Raw genomic sequence first — 21,236 nt, forward strand, 5'->3', positions numbered from 1 at the left:
TATTTTTTCTTAAATGAGCAGATTAAATGCATAAATACTTCTTCCTTGAAGTTTAAAAAAAAAAAATTAAAACTGGAAACAAAATTTTATCCCAGAAATCCAAAGTCATTATTTGCACTAGTCTTAGACCCTTAGGTCTGCAGTCCCTGCCACCATCGGCAATCTCATAAATTTAGATTTGTTGCATACATAAATGATGCACCCCATCCCCAAGGGGATGTTTCTATATCTCTCCCTATACCCAAATTTTGCTGTCTTACTGATCTTTACAAACTTCATTAACATTATTGTTTTGTTTCTCAGCCAATATCCATTGAAATGCAGAAACTTATTACCTCTGAGAGGTAGAGTAGATATTCCTAGTATAAGATGAAATTGTGTTCCACCATTCCTGAAAGTGGAGTAAAATTGAGGATGGTCTTCTTCCCTCTGGGGTAGAGATTTTATCTTAGATTTATTTTCTGTTCCTTATGGTGCCAGATATTTGAAAGATCCAGTAAATGGATATTGGTTAAGAATGGTTTGGCAATAAGGAAGCAAATAATGTACTTATCTCATATATAAAGTAGAAACTTTAAAAAATAAAAAAACAAAAAAACGTGGTAAAACAGCAGAAAACATTTTTTAAAAATGGATAGAATTGTGAAACTTCTGTATAGTAAAACTCATTAATTCTAATGTAAAGAGAAAAGCACCAAAGTAGACACAAGGTTTAATTTCATCAAACCAAAGATTTATATTTATAATGTTAAGCCCAAAACTTAAGAAGGATAATAAATCTAATAAGCAGATCAACAAGAGATTAACTTACCTTTAACCAGTATTTTCATGCTGATTACGTTTCCCAGGGTTATAAATCTAATGAATAGTAAAGGATAAAGTCCAGGCCTCTTGGCATTTATTTTTTATGACCACTGTGAAGGTGGATAAAGGATTTCTGCAATCTTAGTGGTTTCTAGATGGGAAAAATAAGACTTGTTACAGTTGTCACCTTCATTATATCCCTCACATTTGTGAGCATCTATTTTTTGTGATGGGAACTATTGATAAATAAGATTCACTTCTTGACCCTGAGGAGTTCATGATCAAATTGAAGAGCCAGATACACAGAAAAATTACTGTACCATGTAGTGAGTGCTATTATAAATTAGTAAACAAAATGACATGGTGACACATTGCAGTTACTCCTGGATGATGTTGATAAGAGAATAGAGCCAAAGAAGACAAGACGGTAGCATATTACCATTTTGAAGCTAACGTCTTAATATGTGGTTAGTAACAAATTTCAAAGCAAACTTAACATACAGATCTAACTCTACATTCAAAGGGGAAGAGTTACTGCAGCTAAATGGAGCCCAAAGTCTCCTGAGACAGTTTGAAACACAGTTTTCTTAGCTTTAAAATAATAGAGTATGTGTGTAGCACCTCCCTTATACTCTGGAGGCTAACGTGGGAGGATCACTTAAGCCCTGGAATTCTGAACCAACTTAGGCCACATAGACTTCATCTCAAAAATAAATATATAAATGATAATACAAGATTTTAAAGGCTAAATGGGAGTGAAATGAAAAATAAACAATATGTTGGAACTCAGTATATGTTCTGTACTTTCTCTGAGGTCAATAGGAATTTGAAATAGTGAAGTAGTTGGAAGACATATTTTCATTATCCCCTTGTGTTTGTGAACTATTATAGGCATAAATTGTCCAGATAATAAAAATTCTGCTTTACATCTGATGTCATTTAATATACACATCATGGTGACCTTGTCAAAGAAAGTGTAAATACATAATTATAAAAAGGTTAGTTTTTGTCCTGAAACTCAACCACCACTGTTCCATTTTTAAGGATTACAGCCATTTTTATTGGGTTCCAGCTAAAATTTTTGCCTTTGAGACATTACTTATTTAACTGTAAGGAGCAGTCTTACTTTCTTTCAGTGTTAATAATTATTGTCTTTGAAAATTCCTCAGCATAATGTTTCTGTATCATAGTCTTTCTTAGTTGATATAGTCTTAGTTCAAACAGAATGAATTATGGGCATAGAATATAATTATTCCTTGATTACTATTAAGTTGTAAGTTAGAAATAAATATGAAGCTGTTTTCTACATAGAGGAACATTTCTTAACTTTATTTATTTATTTTTTTTCCCCAGTATTTGGGATTGAATCCATGACTTTACACATGCTAGGCATGCACTCCACCACTGACCTACATTCCCAACCTCATCACTTACAGCTTTTTTTTTTTCTTTTTTCTTTTTTTTTTTTTTTATTGTAACAAATGGGATACATGTTGTTTCTCTGTTTGTACATGGCGTAAAGGCATACCATTTGTGTAATCATAAGTTTACATAGAGTAATGTTGTTTGATTCATTCTGTCACTTATAGCTTTTTAAGATCATAGATACAGCCTTGAGATTCCTGGAAAAGTGTACATACTTTTTTTCATTAAGTCTTCATGGAGTTCACAGGCTTTTTAAAAAAATGATTTTTGAGGGCTGGGGTTGTGGTTCAGTGATAGAGCACTTGCCTAGCATGTGTAAGGCACTGGGTTCAATCTTTAGTGCCACATAAAAAGTAAATAAAATAAAGGTATTGCATCTGTCTACAACTAAAAAATATATTAGAAAAATTATTTTGACACATGAAAATTGTAAAAACTGATGCAGTACTATGTAATGTTTCAATACATGTATATATCATGTATACATGCTCGAAAACATTTATTATTTCTTGATGGTAAAAACATTCAAAATCCTTTTTTCTAGCTTTTGGAAATTGACAGTACTTATTGCTATCTATAGTAACCCTACTGTGCAGTAGCACACCAGAACCTCTCACTCTTCTCTAACTATAACTTAGTACTCATTGATCAACTTCTGCCCAACCCCTGTATACACTGGTCTCTGGTAACCACCATTCTACTATCAACTTCTATGAGGTCAACTTTTTTAGATTACACATATGAATGAGATCATGTGTTACTTTCTGTACCTGCCTTATTTCAGTTAATGATCTGCAGTTCCATTCATGTTGTCATAAATAAATGAACTTCTTAAAGACTGTTCATGGATCTCAAGATTTTAAAAGTGTGTTTGGGGCTGGGGGTGTAGCTCAGCATTTGCCTAGCATGCATGAGGTCCTAGGTTAAATCCCCACTGTCACCAAAAATAAAAGTAAATTGAAACAAGTGGAAAATTCTGAATACAATTAGATAACGTCTATCACCTGAAACTTAAAAATAAAATAAAAACTATGTTTAGGTCTGTTGTCAGCATCTATTTATTGACTGCCTATGTACAAGGCACTTTGTGATGTATTATTGCTACAAGAACACCATAAAAACTTGATGGTTATCACATGTAATCACTATTCAGTTAGAAACTGAATTTTTGTGGTGTATTATTTTTTAACAAGTAGTAAATTTTCTCTTAGCCAATAGGAATCTTTTTCAACTAGTCATGATATTTGTTATTTTGTCTGTAGTGATAAGTTTTCCCCTTTGGATGTAGTTAGATCTGTGTTACTAAGTTTGCTTTTAAATGCTAGTTACAAGTTACTTTTGTTTTTGACCTTGTATACTCAGGGCCTCAGGAAGATCTTATATAGGAATAATAAAAATACATACTTAAAGGAACCATGGAGTGAGTAAAAGTAGTGTTTTCTTTTTTATTAAATAGCACCAGTAACTCCAGAGAGTGGTTATTCATCAGCCCATGCCGAGGCCACCTATGAAGAAGACTGGGAAGTATTTGACCCGTGAGTTATCTGGTTTAAAAATTTTTTTTCCTCTTTACCTAATAATTTTTCAAGTTTATGATGGTACACAAAAAAGTGGCACATTCAGTCGAAACCTTAATTTGAATTTTGATTTTATCCTGGGCTAGTTATTAATACATTATATGATACTCTCTCGTGATGCTGGGCAGCAAACTGTAGCTCCCAATCAGCCATGCGATCATGAGAGTAAATAACCAGTATTCTGTATTGTACTTTGTTGCTAAACATTGATATTTGGTAGTTTAGCTATAGTAAATTATTTTCAACTTAAGGTAGATTTATTGGGATGGGTATAATGGCACTCTCCTGTAATCCGGGCTATGTAGGAAGCCAAGACAGGAGGATGGCAAGTTCAAGGTCAACCTGGACAACTGAGACCCTTTATCCAAATAAAAGATTTTTTTTAAAAAGCTGGGAATGTAGCTCAGTGGTAGAGGACTTGGCCTAGTATGCTCAAGGTCCTGGGTTCAACCCCCAGTACCAATATACACAATGGGTTGTGGGGAGGGAATTCAATAGTAAGCAAGGAGCATCTGTTTTAGGAAGAACACGTGACCTCTAGGTATTAATAACCTTTACTGAGACATGGAGATACTAATTTGTAAATTTTCACTTTTCTTAACATGTTTTATAAAGTTTGGTTCACTGGATTAGATGTGCATTATTAAAGATTTTTAAAAGGACTGAATTTAGTAATATGCTTTATTTTTATAAAAGTAGAGCTATTGAAATTTTCTTAAACTTTGATTTATAGCTATTATTTCATCAAACATGTTCCACCACTGACAGAAGAACAACTAAATAGGAAACCTGCTCTTCCATTGAAAACAAGAAGCACACCAGAATTCTCCTTAGTTTAGACCTGGTAAGTGTATTTGTAGAGGTAGAAAGAATAAAGGAGTTAAATTCTTTTTTAAACTAAAAACACTGAAAAGAATACCAACGAATAACATTAAGTAGCCATCACACTTAAAATAAGGATGTCCTGGGTGTTCTTATATTTTAAGTATACTCTAATGCAGTTTGGTTGGGATCATGTATCCTTTGAGAATAAATTAGATTTTAAATGTTTGTATTTAAACGAGTTTCTCCCCCATATTCCTGAGACCCTTGTGATTTGTTATTTGTTTTTCTGGTGCTGGGGAATGGAACCCAGGGCCAGCCTCAGTTGTACTAGGAAAGTACGTTACCACTGAGCTACATACTCAGACCCATGATTTGTTTTTCTATCTTTCAAGAAGTTCTAATTTCATTTTATTAGAATTGCGCCTAGATTTAGATTCCCTCTTTCTTGTCAGCCTCTCAAGTTTCCCCAAATGACCAGAAATAATTTACATCTCATTGAGTTAATGGCAACACCATATTCCTTTTCCTGTTTTTGTTTTTGCATATTATATGATACCATTAAACTTTTCACCATGGGATTGGTGGCACATACCTGTGATCCCAGAAACTCAGAAGACTATGGCAAGAGGATCACAAGTTCAAGACCAGCCTTCGCAACCTTAGCAAGATCCTGTCTTTAAATAAAAATTTTTTAAAGGGATGGGGATGTGACTCAGTGGTTAAAAAAAAAAAGTTCTCATAAATAGTGTCAAAAGCATAATCTCTTAATGCTGATTATTAAAGCCTTAATATGTTCTAAATATGATTTAAAATTTGTATTTTAAGAGCCAGGCATGGGTTGTGGTCTCAGGTACTAGGGAGGCTGAGTCAGGAGGATCACTTTAGCTTAGGAGTTTCAGGCTAGCCTGGGCAACAGAACAAGACCACTGTCTAAAAAACAAAAACAAACAAATGAACCAAAAAAACCCAAAACCTATCTATTTTAGAGTACTAGAGGAGCTTTAAAATAGAATAGTTCATTTATTTTGCTAATACAGTTTAATATGTAGCCATCACATTTAACCATCTGCTTATATACAGTTTCATGATAGTAGATGATTAACAGAGAAAGATATTTTGAACTATCATTAGTTAGATTTGATATGCAATTAGAGGTGAAAAATGAAAAAGATTTTACTATTAGGAACATTAATGTAGTTATGATATTATGTTTTGCCACATTATTTGACTCCAGTGTAAAAGATAGATTGAGCATAAATAATCTTAGAGAACTAGGTGGAGATGATAGATTTTAATAGGCTATAGTTGAAGTAGTAAAATTAGTTAGGATTCATTTGTAGGAAAGAGAATACATTTTCTTAAGATGCTAGCAGAATACCTTGAAATGAGTAGTATGATAAGCATATACTGTTTGCCGCCTCATTGTTAACTTAAGGTTAAAAGAAACACACAAGTTAATAAGATGTGGAATCACAAAATTTTGATTATTGGTGTTTAATTTTAATTGATGTTAACCCGTTTTGGCCTTTGGCCCAGGTATGGAACACCTATAAAAACTTAAATTGAGCAACAAATATATCACTTGTGGTAACTTTGAAATAATATTTAAATATTTGTTATGTTCTCAGAAATGAAAACCTGGGACTTGATGGGTTAATAAAACATATTGAAAATTTGGAGGATGGTAGTCACTAGCAGCTTTAAAAAAAAAAAAATGTTGTCATTAATACTAATGGAAGGCTTGGGGTTTTTTGTTTGTTTTAAGCATTCATATTTAAGGATAGAAACATTTGCACCTATCTTACATTGAACAATCCTTACTTTCTTATTCTTTTAATGAGAAACAGGATTTGGGAATAAAAGATGACAAGTTTTCATTGCCTGCTATTTAGTTACATAATGTGGATGAAATGTATTCCTAATAAAAACATCTATTCCTGAAGTAAGATTCTTTATAAAGTTTGAAGATAAGGAGCTGTATGAGATATATATGTATTTATATATATATATGTGTGTATGTAGAGAGATCTCTATATAGATACATGTATGGATATGAATATACACGCATATTTAATAGGTTCTAAACTTGCATTTGCTAATGGTAAAAAAAAAAAAAAAAGCATGTATTTCTAACAGTTGGCAGCTACAGAACTCAGAGCAGTGGTTCTGAAACTTAAGCTACATCAGAATCCCCCAAATAGCTGTTTTTATTTGTTTGTTTTAATATACTTTAGTTGTAGGTGGACACCATTATTTTATTTTTATGTGGTACTGAAGATTGAACCAGGGCCTCACACATGCTAGTAGGCAAGTGCTCTACCACTGAGCCACAACTCCAGCCCCCGAATAGCTTTTTAAAACAAAGATTACTGGAGTCCCCCTCCCATCCCCCATTTATGAACCTTTAGTAGTAGAGCTGGAGAATTTTGTTTCCTTTTGTTACTGGTTTCCAGATGTTGCTGATGCTGTTTATTGGCCTGGGAACTGCACTCGAAAACCATTGACTTTAGAAAATCTTTAAATTGCTATGCCACATATAATAATATACAGAAAATTCCACATACAAATGGATACTTTAATAAATGTTTTTGGTGATCATGACTACATAAAATTGTCATTTGAAGTGTTTTAAAAAAAAAATCTTGTTTCATTCATTCAACGTGTTTTTTTATTTTAAGGATGAAACACTAGTGCATTGTAGCCTAAATGAGCTAGAAGATGCAGCACTTACTTTTCCAGGTCCTTTTCCAGAGATGTCATTTATACAGGTAATTTTTAAAAATTTTAACTTGATTTTTTGGTCTGTTAGGGTAACATTGTGAGTAAAAAACAAAACAAAACAAAAAAATTTGTGTGTGTGTGGTGTGATGTTCAACATGTTTTTCTATAGACTTCCTAATTGATGTTCATCAATATTTAGTGGCCTGTTAACACAAAGTAGCATCATGTCAGATAGTTACATAAAACAACATTAATTTGTTACAAAAAAATTACTAACTTTTCTTACCCAGTGATAATCTGCTAGTTTGTATTTATTTGCCAGCAGGTGGAGGCAGGAGCACTGACATAGTTCCCCAAGAGGACTTTGCTAGGTTAACACCTGGTGTTTTTTCAAAAATTCAATTAATAAAAAGAAAACTCATTCCTTGTTGGTCGTTTTTATTTCCTATAGTAATGTGTGCAAAATAGTAGTTTGATAGATCTGCTTTATATTAATCAGAATTTTAGGACACTTTTCTAGTATGGGTATAAACATCTCTTTCATCTGAGCTGATGGACAAGTAACAGTGCAAAGTATATGTATCATTAAGATTTCACCATGGATTATGTGTGTTGGCAGAGCTTTTTTAAGATTCTCCCTATTTTGAGCATGAATTAATAAGCAAATAACACTTGGAAAACTACAAAGTGCCTTTTTATGTTGGCAGTTGTATTATTAATTAGCATTAACTTCATATATATGATATGTTGAAAGATTGGGAAAGTATCAGAGTTTGTAGTCTTTCAAGAGGAAGCTAACCTGGATTAACTAAATTCACAGATCATTTACCATGCGGATAATTAAAAAGGTCTTTATGGTTGTTTATGTGCTCTAATATAGGCAGTTATATGTGGTTATAGTTTTCTTGGCAGATTTTAGTTGCTATCTCATAGGAATCCTGAAATTTCACAGCTGTATAGGAGTTTGTGCTTCAGGGCTACTTTGCCAAATCATCTAGTAATGATTCGGCATAAGAGGATTTTTTTGCAGTAATTGTCAGTTCTAATTTAACCTAGAGAGGTGTTACAGGTATGATAATACCTGAATACCATATTAACCTTCCTTTTATGTAAACTGATGTTAGTCCTGGTACATAAGCAGATGATGAGCAAAATATGCTTAAAAATGGATTTTTAAGATTTTTCTATTCCTTTTGAATTGGTTATTAGTTGGTTTCAGGCAAATCTTTTTCTTAAGACATTATACATTGCTTTTGTGTAGTGGACTTCAAGGACAGTAGTCACGTTGCAAATGTAAATATTATAGTACAACTTGGTTTCTCTTCTTAGCTTAATACTTTGTTGGTGTTTTGTTGTTTTGTTATTTTTGGGTAGATTGCATTTGAAAACAGTGGCTTTAGTGCTTTGAGTCTGAAAGGAAAGTGATTTGAAAATATAATAATGATTTTGAGATGACTTATTACACTTCCAGATTTGAAATTTATTTCGTACAGAAAGATGGCTTTTGGTCTGTTTCGGTAGTTTTTGATAGTGAAATAAGAAACCTGGAAAGGAGATAAATTTGGTTCTTTTCAGAATGACCATAAAATTGAATTTTTCTTATTTCCATCATTTCTGCTTTACCTCTTCTTTTTAAAAGTTCTTATTTCATGTGGGTCTGGATAGTTGGTCTTAGTTTGAATAGAAGGCTTATAGCAGTACATATGACTAGTACTTATAAAAATTATATATGTACTGAATGTTCCTTTGTGGAATTCTGAGAAATCTTTTTCGATACATATTTTGAGTTATATCTTCTGAAATTGAAAAATAAACACTAAATAGCAATGAGCAGGAAATTTGAATCTTAGAAGTTATAGAGAAAATTGCATTTTAATATTACAACTAATTTACTACATCAAGGACAGGGTTTAGTTCCCCTTTAGTAAATTTTTGAGGATGTCCATAGTTAAAATTGGGTACATTCCTTTGGATTTCTGGTGTTGGTATAGCCATTCTGTCTGCTTTTAACAATTAACTGAAGAAATCTTTGGGTTAGAGTTTCCCCCAGTTTTTTCAGACCAGCAAGCTCCCTTTAAACAGGGAATGATGTCTTTTAAACTTTCAGTGGTGTTGTCTCCATCTACTGGCAAAGAAGAAATATACACAAGGGTCTGAGATGATCTAAGAGATTTTGGAGAAACCACATTATTAGGTAAGATGTAACTTACATATTTAACCACTATACTGTAATGTGGCCCACTTAAAGGTAGAAACCTGTAAAGTACTGTATATACTCTTATTTAAAGAATACCTTATCGAGGTGAAATTTACACGACATAAAATTAATCATTTTTAGGTGAATATTTACATGCATGACATCTGTATCCTCTTTAATATGTCAGTTCCATAGCATTTACACCCACACACAGGCACATGCACATACACACACTGAAACATACACTCTGAGTTAAAATAGGATCAATTTATTTTATCTGAATCTAGGCCAGATAAAGTGTCCTCTTCAGACTTTTATTTTCTTTTGTGGTAAGTTTGTTATGGTTACCTATATCTATTTTAATTCTACATTTCCTCTTTTATTTCAAAACAAGTTCAATTATATTAAATATCTTATTAATTGTCGATATCAGGAGTTGGCAAAACTTTCTATAAGGGCAGTTATAAATAGTTTAGGTTTCGTGTGTCTGTTTATAGCTACTGTTGCTGCCATTACAACAGGAAAGCAGCCAGAATAAAAAGTAGGGCTGTATCCAGTAAAACTTTTTTATAAAAACAAGTGGTGGACTGGATTGGCCAGTTGGCCATTATGCTGACCCACGGTATAGATAATTATGAGAGTATATACAGTAAATTTACATATTGAGATTCTGAGTGAAGCAAGTAATCAAATGTTCAGTAAATTTCTTGTTACAGAGTATGTAAAAAATTTTAAATAGATCCACAGAAATCTGGTTGTGGGCTTTTCTAGTTGGATTTTCTTTTCAGATCTGAGCTTGAGGGAAGTTTTGAGGTGTCACTACTCAACATTTAAAGATTTCCTGACTCATGATACTTTTCTTTTGATTGATAAGTTTATTCACCTTGATTAATGCAAGTCTTAGAATTTTTAAAGCAGGTAATTATTTAGTATTAATTTTATTCCATTTATCAGGGATAAAAATATAAAAGATCCATCTCAAAGTAAAAGTTGATATGTGTTTACTACTGACACTATACAAAGTAGACAGATTATAGTTTTGTATACATGGAGAAAAATTCACTTGAAAGAACTGACTTTTTTGAAATGAGGACATGGGACTCACAAAGGCAAAGTGTACAGAATTTTGTTTGAATTGGTATTTTTTAAAATCTTTTTCCTGAAAATTTGTTTTATAATTATTGGAAAACATTTATTCATAAAATGGTTCAAATACATTTGATATCTGGAAAAACAAGTGCCTAATCACTTCCAGTGCACATGTTTAGTCTTTATATTTTGTTTATATTGACACATTGTCAGAAATCCATCTCTGTGTTACTTAGTTAGAGGTCTCCACTGTATTTAGTTTCTGTTCCTGCAGATCCACCATTCAAGACTCTAGGTCATCTCACTCCCTCTTCCATCCAGAAGATGACTTCTATCCACAAGCAGGACTGAATCAAAAGACATTTTTCACTTAGCTCTTGAGCTGAACACCTCCTCAATGACCTTCCCTCTGTCTCCATCAAGACTGGAGCTCAGTTTTTTGAAGATCTAATAGAGCTACTCAGCCCCAAACGTGGCTGATTGAAGACAAAAAGAAGATACAGCATATGTTTCACCACAGTGCAGACAAACGTAACTGTGTTTCCAACTTCTCTTTGTGTAAAGTATGGCAGGGGCATCTTGATTTTTGACTCTCTGTTCCCCAGTATGACTTTAGCCGTCAGTGGCTTTCTGAAGATCAGTAAAATCACCAAAACTTTGGGTCAGCTGTCCAGAAATCCGATTGTGTAAGCACCAAGGAGAGATAGAGGGCCCCTGTAGGAGCTTACTTATAAAGGATGGCTTTGTTTTAATGGTAGAGGTGTGCGTTTTAAGGGAAAAAGTATGGTGGGGGGACAGGTGGGGTGGGGAACCTCTTAATTAGCAAAGCTTAGCCTTTTTCTTATTAGTTTCTTGGAATGTTAGAGTTTAGGGTGATTTTATTACCACAGAACAAGAGAATTAGAGCTTCAGTGGCTTCTGTCTCATCTCTACAGCCTTTCCTAGAAAAGTAAGATTTGTTTTGCTCACACAAAGGAAAAAAAAAAAATCATTTAAATTGAAGAACTTTGGAGTACTTAGTTTGAATTTTTCCTTCTTCTAATTTGACTTGAGGCATTTTGTTGTTGAGTTTAATAAAGCATAATTTTGTTAAATATAGTAGTATATCACTGGGCACAATGGTGCATGCCTTAATCCCAGTAACTCAGGAGGTTGAGGCATGATTACAAATTGTGAGGCTAGCCTTGGCAATTTAGTGAGACTCCACCTCAAAATGAAATAAAAGGGGCTGAGGATATATCAAGTTCAACCTCGCTTGTTGAAACATCAAAAGTGTACATGTATTTGTGCTTTAAATAAACTTCTGGAGCCATGGACACTTATTATTTGAGTATAATATTTTAGCTGATGAGGCACAGTATTTCAGTAATCAATTACAAATAAATATTAGAAATACTACTTTCAGAATAATTTTAAAGCAACTTTCCCATCCTTATTAGTATGGTTAAGCATTTGGTACTAATTTTTCTATCCTAATTATTATTAATTTACAGGTATAAAAAAGATACAGATAAAACTTCAGTTTTCCTACTTTCTTGGTTTTGTTTTTGTGTCCCATCTCCCCCCAACAATGCTGAGGATTGAACTCAGTGTGCTGTTCTACTGAGCTACATTCCCAGCCCTTTATTTGAGACAGGGTCTTACTAAGTAGCCATGGTTGGCCTAAACTTGGGAGTCCTTCTGCATCAGACTCCTGAATTGCTGGAATTATCATGACCTGCTTGGACAGTTCTTGTTGAATAGCTGAAAAACGTCTAAAAATTTAGAAGTGATGACAGTTGAATACTAAGCATATTAAATTAGAGGCTTCATTCCCTATCAATTTAGAGTTCAATTTTTTTTTTTTTTTTTTTTTTTTTGGGTGCTGGGGACGAACCAGGCCTTGTGCTTATAAGGCAAGCATTCTACCGACTGAGCTATCTCCCCAGCCCCTAGAGTTCAAATTTTTTTGAGTAAATGTTTTTTGTTTTAAAATACTAATCTTAAACACATGAAAAATTTCTATATGCGGATACATATTTAAATGTATAGAAATAAAAATGGCCAAGTTTTTACTTGAGCATGCTTCATTAAAGTTTCAGTATTTACCTGTTCATTCGTAGAGTCACCCAGCTACACATTTGCCCCATGTATCCATTTACCTCTTATTTTTGGAACTTTGTGAAGCAAAAGATGACTAAACTAACTCAGTGGTTATGAAGTTGAGGTCTCCACAGGACCTACCTGAGCAACATTTGCTTGGAGAAGGTGTGAGGTTTTATCTCTATGCTCTGATTTGATGCTAAGAAAATGTTAACTAAGTTAAATAGGTAAATTGTCAACTCACAGTCATTACTTCCCTCTTCCACAAGTACAGATTACAGTTGTAGGGCTTTCTCTTTGAAATTGCAGGTTGTCCAGTTCTGCCCATAAAATCACATCATTCCAGCTATTTTAGTGACTGATGACTTAAATAATGAGTAGATAATATTAATAACTAATAGCTGTTGGCACTTTAAATATTCTGAGCAGTATTCCAATGCTTTACATTATTACATTTATTTTCCTAATCCTAATTTAAAATATTTCTTATTTAATATGAGGTAGGTACTGTTACTGTATGCGTTTCATATGAGTAAACAGGTGTATTGATGGGTAAAAATTGGCGAGCCATATGTTTCTCTGTGTATTCTACTACTTTTCAGTTAATTATAACATTTCATTCTAAATAATACCCACATTATGCCATTCTGCTTTAATGCTTCCTTATTTATTTTAGTCATAGATGGCACAATACACTTAGTTACTTTATTTATGTGGTGCTAGGGAGCAAACCCAGTGCCTCACACGATAGGCAAGTGCTCTAACACTGATCCTCACCACAGCCCTTCTGCTTTAATTCTTAGTGCTGATTAAATACACTCATTGAGTGCCTCTTTTAAAGGAGAACAGATGCCATTTTTTTTTTTTTTGGTGTGCTGGGAATTGACCCAGGGCCTTCAAGGCAAGCACGCACCAATTGAGCTATATCCCCATCCCCAGATGCCATATTTTTAAGTGGATGAATTCTACCAAATTTTCTTTTTGGTGCTAGGGATAGAACCCAGGGCCTGTGCATGCTAAACACCACACTCTATCCAGAGCTATAATCGTCAGCCCCTGAATTTACTGTTTTTTAAACCTGTTGCTATAAGCAGCAAATAAGTTCAAAGTATATCATGGGAAAAGGTATCATAGAATTTCCTTTTAGATATTGGGTCATATTGTCCAGGCTTCAGTGTCGTTAGAAAATATTTTCCTAAAGGACCCACACACAAAAATATTTTAAACCATTTTGCTAACAGTTTTGAAATTGCTTATGTTTGGGTAGGGTTTTTTTGGTTTTGCTTTTTGATCATACTATTATGATAAAAGATTATAGTTTGACAAAATCATAGAAATAACTTGACTGAATTTTAGCATTTTACCACACAATACTTATAACCAATTATTTATTTAGCATTTCTGACATTTCTTTAAAATATAATTAAATATATAGCTATATCACAATAAAGGACTAAAAATTATAAATTAACATTTGGGGTTATTTTTATCCATTTTAAAACAACTTAGCAGATTTCTTGAGGTTTAATTTATAAACCATTGGGTTTCTATTTAAATGACTGCTTTTTATTAAATCTAGCTCTGTTAACCTAATGTTTAGTACTGTATACTTGGGAAATTCTCATTGTCTTACTACCAAGTAAAGTGCAGGGCTGTGAAGTATTGTTCATAGCAAGTAGTGTTAATGAACTGTTAATGTAATGTTCTTTTTTATATATTCATTGCTTTTAAAGTTCTGACATTAAAAAAAATCTTGGTATGTGAGAAAGATTTAAACTATTCATAGTAAAGATAGAATACTGAACTGTAGTCTTTGAAGAACATGTACACTACATTGAAATGATCTTTTGATCTTTGGGAGACTACATAGTTAAGAATCAACAAGTTTGAAGAAAGATGGTTTGGTGGAAAATGGGAATGGATAGCTCGGGACAGGAATCTTTGTATGAGAGTAAAGTTAGAAGAAAAATAGATCTAAAGGCACTTGTGGAATAGATATTGAAGCATTTAGAAGCATTTGCTTATGTGTGTGTATATATATATATATATGTTTGTGTATCTCTGTGACCTGACACACTTAGTAATTATATTCTGAAGAATTAAACTCTTTTGCTGGGTGCCTGGTGCAGGCCTGTAATCCCACAGCTTGGGAGGCTGAGGCAGGAGGATCGAAAAGTCAAGAGCTATCTTAGCGACTTAGCAAGGCCCTAAGCAACTTAGTGAGATCCTGTCTTAAAAATAAACAAAGGGGACTGGGGATATAGCTCAGTTGGTAGAGTGCTTGCAAGGCCTTGGGTTCAAATCCCAGAGCACTGCAAACAAATAAATAAATAAAAATAAATAAACAAAAGGCCTAGGGATGTGGCTCAGTGGTAAAGTGCTTCTGGGTTCAGTTCCAGGTACCCAAAAAAACAAAACAAATCAAATTAATCTCTTTATATTATACATACTGCTTCAACTGGACAATACTTTGTGCTTCTTGTATGTATTTCTGCTCACATTTATCTTTTTGTTCAGATGTTGATAGACCTTTATTTTATTCTTTATGTTATATGCGGTGCTTAGAATCGAACCCAGTGCCTCACACGTGCTAAGCACGCACTCTACCACTGAGCCACAACCCCAGCCGTCATATTTATCTTTAATATATTCAAAAGATGTAGGCCCTGCTGGTCTTGTATCTTTATCTCTACTTCAGTTTTTGAGATTTCACCTTTGTATCACATGGCCCTAACTTCAGACCTACTCATTGTTATTTTGACCTTTCTACATTCTTTTTTCATTACCCACTCAGTCTTTCCTGAACACCTTTCTGTTCAAATGGTGAATCTGTTTGTGATAGGAACTTTAATAGTCAACAGTTACTCTTCTCATGTTAAAGAAACACTCTAGCAATTTGTTCCTCTATGTTTAGTGCTTCCTTTCATTCCAGTAAACAAACACATTTGAAAGCAATGTTAAATTTACTTATTTTGCAATCCTGGAGTACTCTACTACTGGGTTATATCTTCAACTTCCCTTCCACCCTCCTAGGACACAGGGTCTCTCTAAGTTGCTAAGGCTGGACTTGAACTTGCCATCCTCCTACCTTAGCCTCCTGAGTCACTGGGATTAGAGATGTGTGGCTGCTCAGCAAGCACTGTGAAATTTTAAGTTGTATGTTGGGCTGGAGGTGCATTCATGGCCGGTATGCATGAATCCCTGGGTTCTCTCCACAGCACCACAGAAGGGTGTTTTTTTAAAAAAAAAAAAAAAAAGTGTGTTTTATATATAAATATAGTGAAAGTAGTAGGATGCATAATGAAGAATGAGTTCTTGAGCTAATCATTAAGTTGTTGGAATTTGGAAATATCACTTAATTTGGTTTGTTTTGGTTTGGAGGGAGTCGGGGGAGTTTTTCTCTGCAACGGAAGTGTGTTGTGTATAGAGGAAACAAATCCCAAATGTCAGAGCCCTGGTTTTCTTACTTTACTATATAGAGCAAGTGATAATGAGGATGTTAGATAAATGAAACATTCTATGTACAAATGAAATCCTTTTGACTTTTGCAAATCAATTTGAAAAGACCCATAGTTATAAAAAAAAAAAAATTGCCAGTAAAATGTAATTTTGTGCCTTAATTAAAACAAGTAAGATTATTTGATTTTCAATCCACACTCCAAACCTGGATATTCAGAATATACCAAATAATTTTGAAATGTTAATATTGTTTAGAAAGCAAGTGTATCCAGGCAGTGGTGCATGCCTCCTAATCCAGCAACTTAGGAGGCAGGATGATTGCAAGTTCAAAGTCAGCCATAGCAACTCAGTGAGCACCTTAAGCAACTTGGTGAGACACTGTCTCAAAATAAAAAGGGGTGGGGACGTGGCTCAGTGGCTAAGTGCCTCTGGGTTCAATCCCTGGTATCAAAAAAGAAAGGAGGAGCAAGTACAGTTAACTTTTTTTAAAATGCCTTATCACAAATAAGTAATTGGATACTGAGAATTTGGTTATTTTTATTTGCTTGCAGAAGGGGGCAGTATATGGCTTACTTTGGTTTGATTAATCTTGAAATTTAGATAACATGCCTAACTAGCAGGATTAAAAATAAATATTTCATTCTGGAGATTAGGACAGTGATACTGGTATATAATAACATTCAGAATTTTCTTTCTACAAAGAGTTAAGGAAATTCAATAGTATAGTCATGTAGGCTTGCTTCTATTTGTCTATAAATAGTTGCATTTCACTTGATTTTTGTCATGTGCCTACTATATATTTCACATTGTTTTATGCCCTTTTGACTTTATAAATTACAAAGATTGGTAGCCCAGAGCAGTGGTACATGATTGTAATACCAGAGACTCAGAAGATTGAGACAGGAGGATCACAAGTTGAGGCCAGCCTCAGATATTTAGCAAGCCTCTAAGCAACTTAATAGCAAGACTCTGTTTCTATAATTAAGAATAAAAAGGGCTAAGAATGTGACTCACTAGTTAAGCATCTCTGAGTTCAATCCCTGGTACAGAGATTGGTAAAACATCATCCCTACCTTTGAGAGTCCTTTGCATGCTTCCTATTTCCAGAACTGGGATATTTGTTGTCTGGGAGCATTTTTTGTGTCGATGCCAGAACTAAACTCCACTAAACCTAAATTTGATTTGTAGCCATGATAGGCCTTTTTAAGGGGTAAAAAAAAAAATCTGAATGCATTGAATCTGGTTCAATAAATATTCATCATTTATGGTATATGAAGTTAATGGCACCTTTCAGGAGAGTACAAAATTTTTCTTTTATAAACATCACAAAATGAATACAATTTAGAGAAAATCAGTCTTTTGTAAGTAGTTTTTAGTGGTTGTTCATATCTTTATATTTTTTTACTTTTTAAGTATTGAAGAATGTTACAAGAGCCACGTTAAAGTTAGTCAAGAAGCCAGACACAGAAATAAGAAAATAGCTGGGTTTGGTGGTGCACACCTGTAATCCCAACAGCTCAGGAGCCTGAGGCAGGAGGATCATGAGTTCAGTTAGCCTCAGCAGCTTAATGAGCCCTAAGCAACTCAGCAAGACTGTGTCTCTAAATAAAATATTCAAAAGGCTGGGGTTATGGTTCAGTGGTTAAAGCCCCTGGGTTCATCCCAGTACAAAAAAAAAAAAAAAAAAAAAAAAGAAAGAGGAGAAAATAATACATATAAGGTAGCTATTTGGGTACTATAGTCTTTTCTGATAGTGAGCAGTAGGTTTTGAAAATTGGTGTTTTTATCTTAAATAGCCAGTCCAGTGGTGCTAATTTAGATGATACATCTGAATCATTAAATGTAGAAAAGCAATTTTGATTTCCAAAAAAAAAAAAAATGATTATTTAAGCCCACCGTCAGATAGTTCCTTCTTGAATATTATTTACCTTAATAAAAATTTAAATAGGGTATTTTAACAGGTGATTGTTGAGAAGAAATTCTGAATAATTATTGAGGAAGGTCATTGAGACAGGTCAGCTAGAGATGGACACACATTGGATGGATGCTACCTGGCTGGAAGATGGAGCGGATTGGTGGATCAATCTCAGAGGGGAGCCCTCGACTTTTAGTTTAAATGTTGTTAAAATTATATTCTGATGAAGTACTATTCATTGTATGCTTTTATGTAACTATCAAAAATGAATGATCACCATTTATTATTATCCCACTAAAAGATAAAGTGATTTCTTATACATGAAATACATTTGGTTTGAGTGGTACTTAGTAAATATTTCTACTTCAAATATGAAACATATATAAAATTACATTAAAGTTAGAACACAAACATATATTAAAATAAGTGGTTTTTATTTTGTTTATTTGCTGAAAACTTATCTTTGCATTTCTTTAGGTTTATGTGAGATTAAGACCATTCTTCAGGGAATTCCTGGAACGAATGTCTCAGATGTATGAGGTAAATGTGCTTAGGCTAATACATATGTATTTTCATTTATTCAATATAATACCCATATTTAGATCATGTATAATGATTACTTCTTTTCCCCTGAATTTGTAGATCATTCTTTTTACTGCTTCTAAGAAGGTGTATGCAGACAAGTTACTGAACATACTAGACCCTAAAAAGCAACTGGTCAGGTAAATTTAATTAAGAAATAGTGGAAATGTCTGTCACACTGATCTATGAAATTATGATGATTCTATTTAAATTTTAATAGCCATTTTCAGTTGGCTACATAGAGATTTACTATGTTGAATGGCAAAAAGAAATGAATTTTTCTTAAGCCCAGAAAAACTCTTTACAGAGTTCCTAACCATAAACTCCAGACAGACGTTCTTTTTAAAGAATATGAAGACCCAAATGTATTTATTCAATGTGACATCTATATCCTCATTTCTTTTGGATGCGGGGGAGATGGGAGGTTGTGTTGAATTTTCCACTGTGCGCATGATGTTTGACTTTATTTTTCTGAGATAATGCATGTTTCTATTCCTTTTTTAATGGCATAGAGAAACAAGTTAACTTTGACAGAAAGGATCAAATTGAACTCTTGCTTTTTTTAAGAGCAAATTTATCTTCCATGAAAGAAATGATACATAAATTTAATTGGAAATGAAATTGGTTTAGTCAGGGCTGGGGATGTGGCTCCTGCAATCTAACAAACAAAAAAATTGATTAAGTCACTCAGATTTAGGAAAACCTTGATTAGTTCCTTATTTGTGCCCTGAACCAGCAGATGGCATGTGTTCCTGGTTAGGCCAGGGGAATGTTGGGTGATTTTAAAGCATTTTTGAAAATCAGTTTATTTCTGTCATCTGAAGTGAGACTTTAGTTAAGACTGCAACAATCTTGTTGCATCCTCAAGACATAGGAGTAAGTCTTTTGAGTTTTTTACAGAGCAGAGATATGACACAAAAGGCTCATCAAATCTTTAATAGCCAAGTATTATAATTCATGAACACTTTGTCCCATATTTTTTCATGAAAAAACCTAACTTAATTTCTGCTGTTAATGATACCTTTATTATTGAGCAGTTACAACTATACAGAAAGGTTTTTCTAATGTCCCCATTTCAGGTTTTTTCTTCTAAATAAAATTGTTATCTCTTTTATTTTTTAATCTAAAGGATCAGCTACAGACAATACATGAGAAATGTATTTTCTATTCACAAAAGTATACTGTAATTTATGCTCATTTTACCTGATTTTAATAAATGTATAAAAATTATTTTGTTTTGATGACTTCATTCATTCTAAAGATTTCTGTTTAGCACCTACTGTTCTAGGGTACAATAGTGAGCAACATAAACCCTTGGAGCTTTCATTATGCTATTAAATGTGTTACAAATTATCATCCTTTTTAAAAAATTAGCTTTAAAAAATCTACACATTAGGGAGTATAAATTTGTTTCCTCTCATTGTAATTCTGACAGATTTGAAACAAAACTTTTTGAATATAGATTTGTTTTGATTTTGTTAGAGTGCTGTAGGGACTCTTTAGAGACAGGGTAGACTGAAAAATTCCTGTAAATTCTGAGTCATGAATTCAAATGCAGATTTGTTGACATGGAAGATCTTCTATTAGATGAATGGCACAAGTAGATTTTTTTTTAAACTGGAAATTCCTACTCTTGGCCCTCAGATTCCTGAATAACTGTAGAGTTTTTAGTGTAATTTAATTAAATTAACTATAGTGTCCATATACATATTAGTCTTTTGTATTAGTGCATTGCCACTCTTGGTATAAGAGGCATCAATAGTGACTTGTGATTATGGGTTGTGCCTGACCTCTCTAATTTCTGCTATTTGAATGTTTATAGAAGTCATTTTTCTGAAGTAGAACTGTCTTTAAACCTTTTAGAGACAAATGAAGATTTGAGTAAAAGTATTCTTTATAACAAAGGAAGAAAAATCTTTATACATTCTGTTTGTAAAAAGTCTTCCCTCTTTGCCATCACCACTGGTATTGATATTTTTAAGGTGTGGTGTGTGTGTGTAAGTTTTGAATTTTTAATTCAATTTTATTTTTGTTAAGCTATGGCAGATTTTGTGGGTAAAAGATACTTTTTTTTTTAAATCGCATAATTAAAAACACAGGTATGAATAGTCCCTATTTCCTGAGAAATTGTTTACAGGGGTTAAGAAACAAGAAAAGACAAACTATCAGTTATTAAGGTATATACGATGGAGTATTTCATGGTGAACAAGTCAATATCTGTATTGATTATACTAATAATCTTAACAGACGTATTTTGAAGGTTAATGAGATTGCATAATTAGTATATAAATATTATTGTAAAACCTTTACTAGCTTGTTAAAATATGGCATTAAAGTATCTAAAATTGGTGAAACATCAATTTATAATACTTAAATCTGAACCTGTCATTTAATTCAGTCCCCTATTAAATAACCATGCATACACTCACACTAAAAGAAATAGGTTTGTTTAGGAAAAGCTGAAATGATGGAATGTTTTGGCCTCAACAGCACCTTTTCTCAGAACTATAAGGAAACTAAAAAACATTTTTTAAAATGCCAACACAAAAACATTCCTTCT

General features: G+C 33.2%; 1 protein-coding gene and 1 long non-coding RNA gene across 4 annotated transcripts in view; one reads left to right on the forward strand and one right to left on the reverse strand.

Annotated features, from left to right (window-relative positions):
• The window catches only part of CTDSPL2 (CTD small phosphatase like 2), a 50,319-nt gene that overhangs the window by 20,277 nt on the left and 8,806 nt on the right, over nucleotides 1–21,236 (forward strand). Inside the window, 6 exon segments of the mRNA XM_079127815.1 lie at nucleotides 3,686–3,764; nucleotides 4,540–4,637; nucleotides 4,640–4,650; nucleotides 7,310–7,399; nucleotides 18,572–18,634; nucleotides 18,737–18,816. Coding sequence (XP_078983941.1) covers nucleotides 3,686–3,764; nucleotides 4,540–4,637; nucleotides 4,640–4,650; nucleotides 7,310–7,399; nucleotides 18,572–18,634; nucleotides 18,737–18,816 — 421 coding nt within the window.
• Nucleotides 1–21,236, reverse strand: part of LOC306654354 — a 44,786-nt gene that overhangs the window by 2,865 nt on the left and 20,685 nt on the right. Inside the window, exons 1-3 of one of the 3 annotated variants that reach the window (XR_013761941.1) lie at nucleotides 5,224–7,377; nucleotides 812–955; nucleotides 336–391 (exon numbers count right to left, since the gene is read on the reverse strand). This is a non-coding gene — a long non-coding RNA (uncharacterized lncRNA). Of the gene's footprint in view, nucleotides 1–335; nucleotides 392–811; nucleotides 956–5,223; nucleotides 7,378–21,236 lie in introns of those variants that run through there. The other 2 variants (XR_013761939.1, XR_013761940.1) reach the window with 2 other exon arrangements.

This window comes from Sciurus vulgaris, assembly GCF_902686455.1.
Source record: "Sciurus vulgaris genome assembly, chromosome: 2".
Lineage (NCBI taxonomy): Eukaryota > Metazoa > Chordata > Mammalia > Rodentia > Sciuridae > Sciurus > Sciurus vulgaris.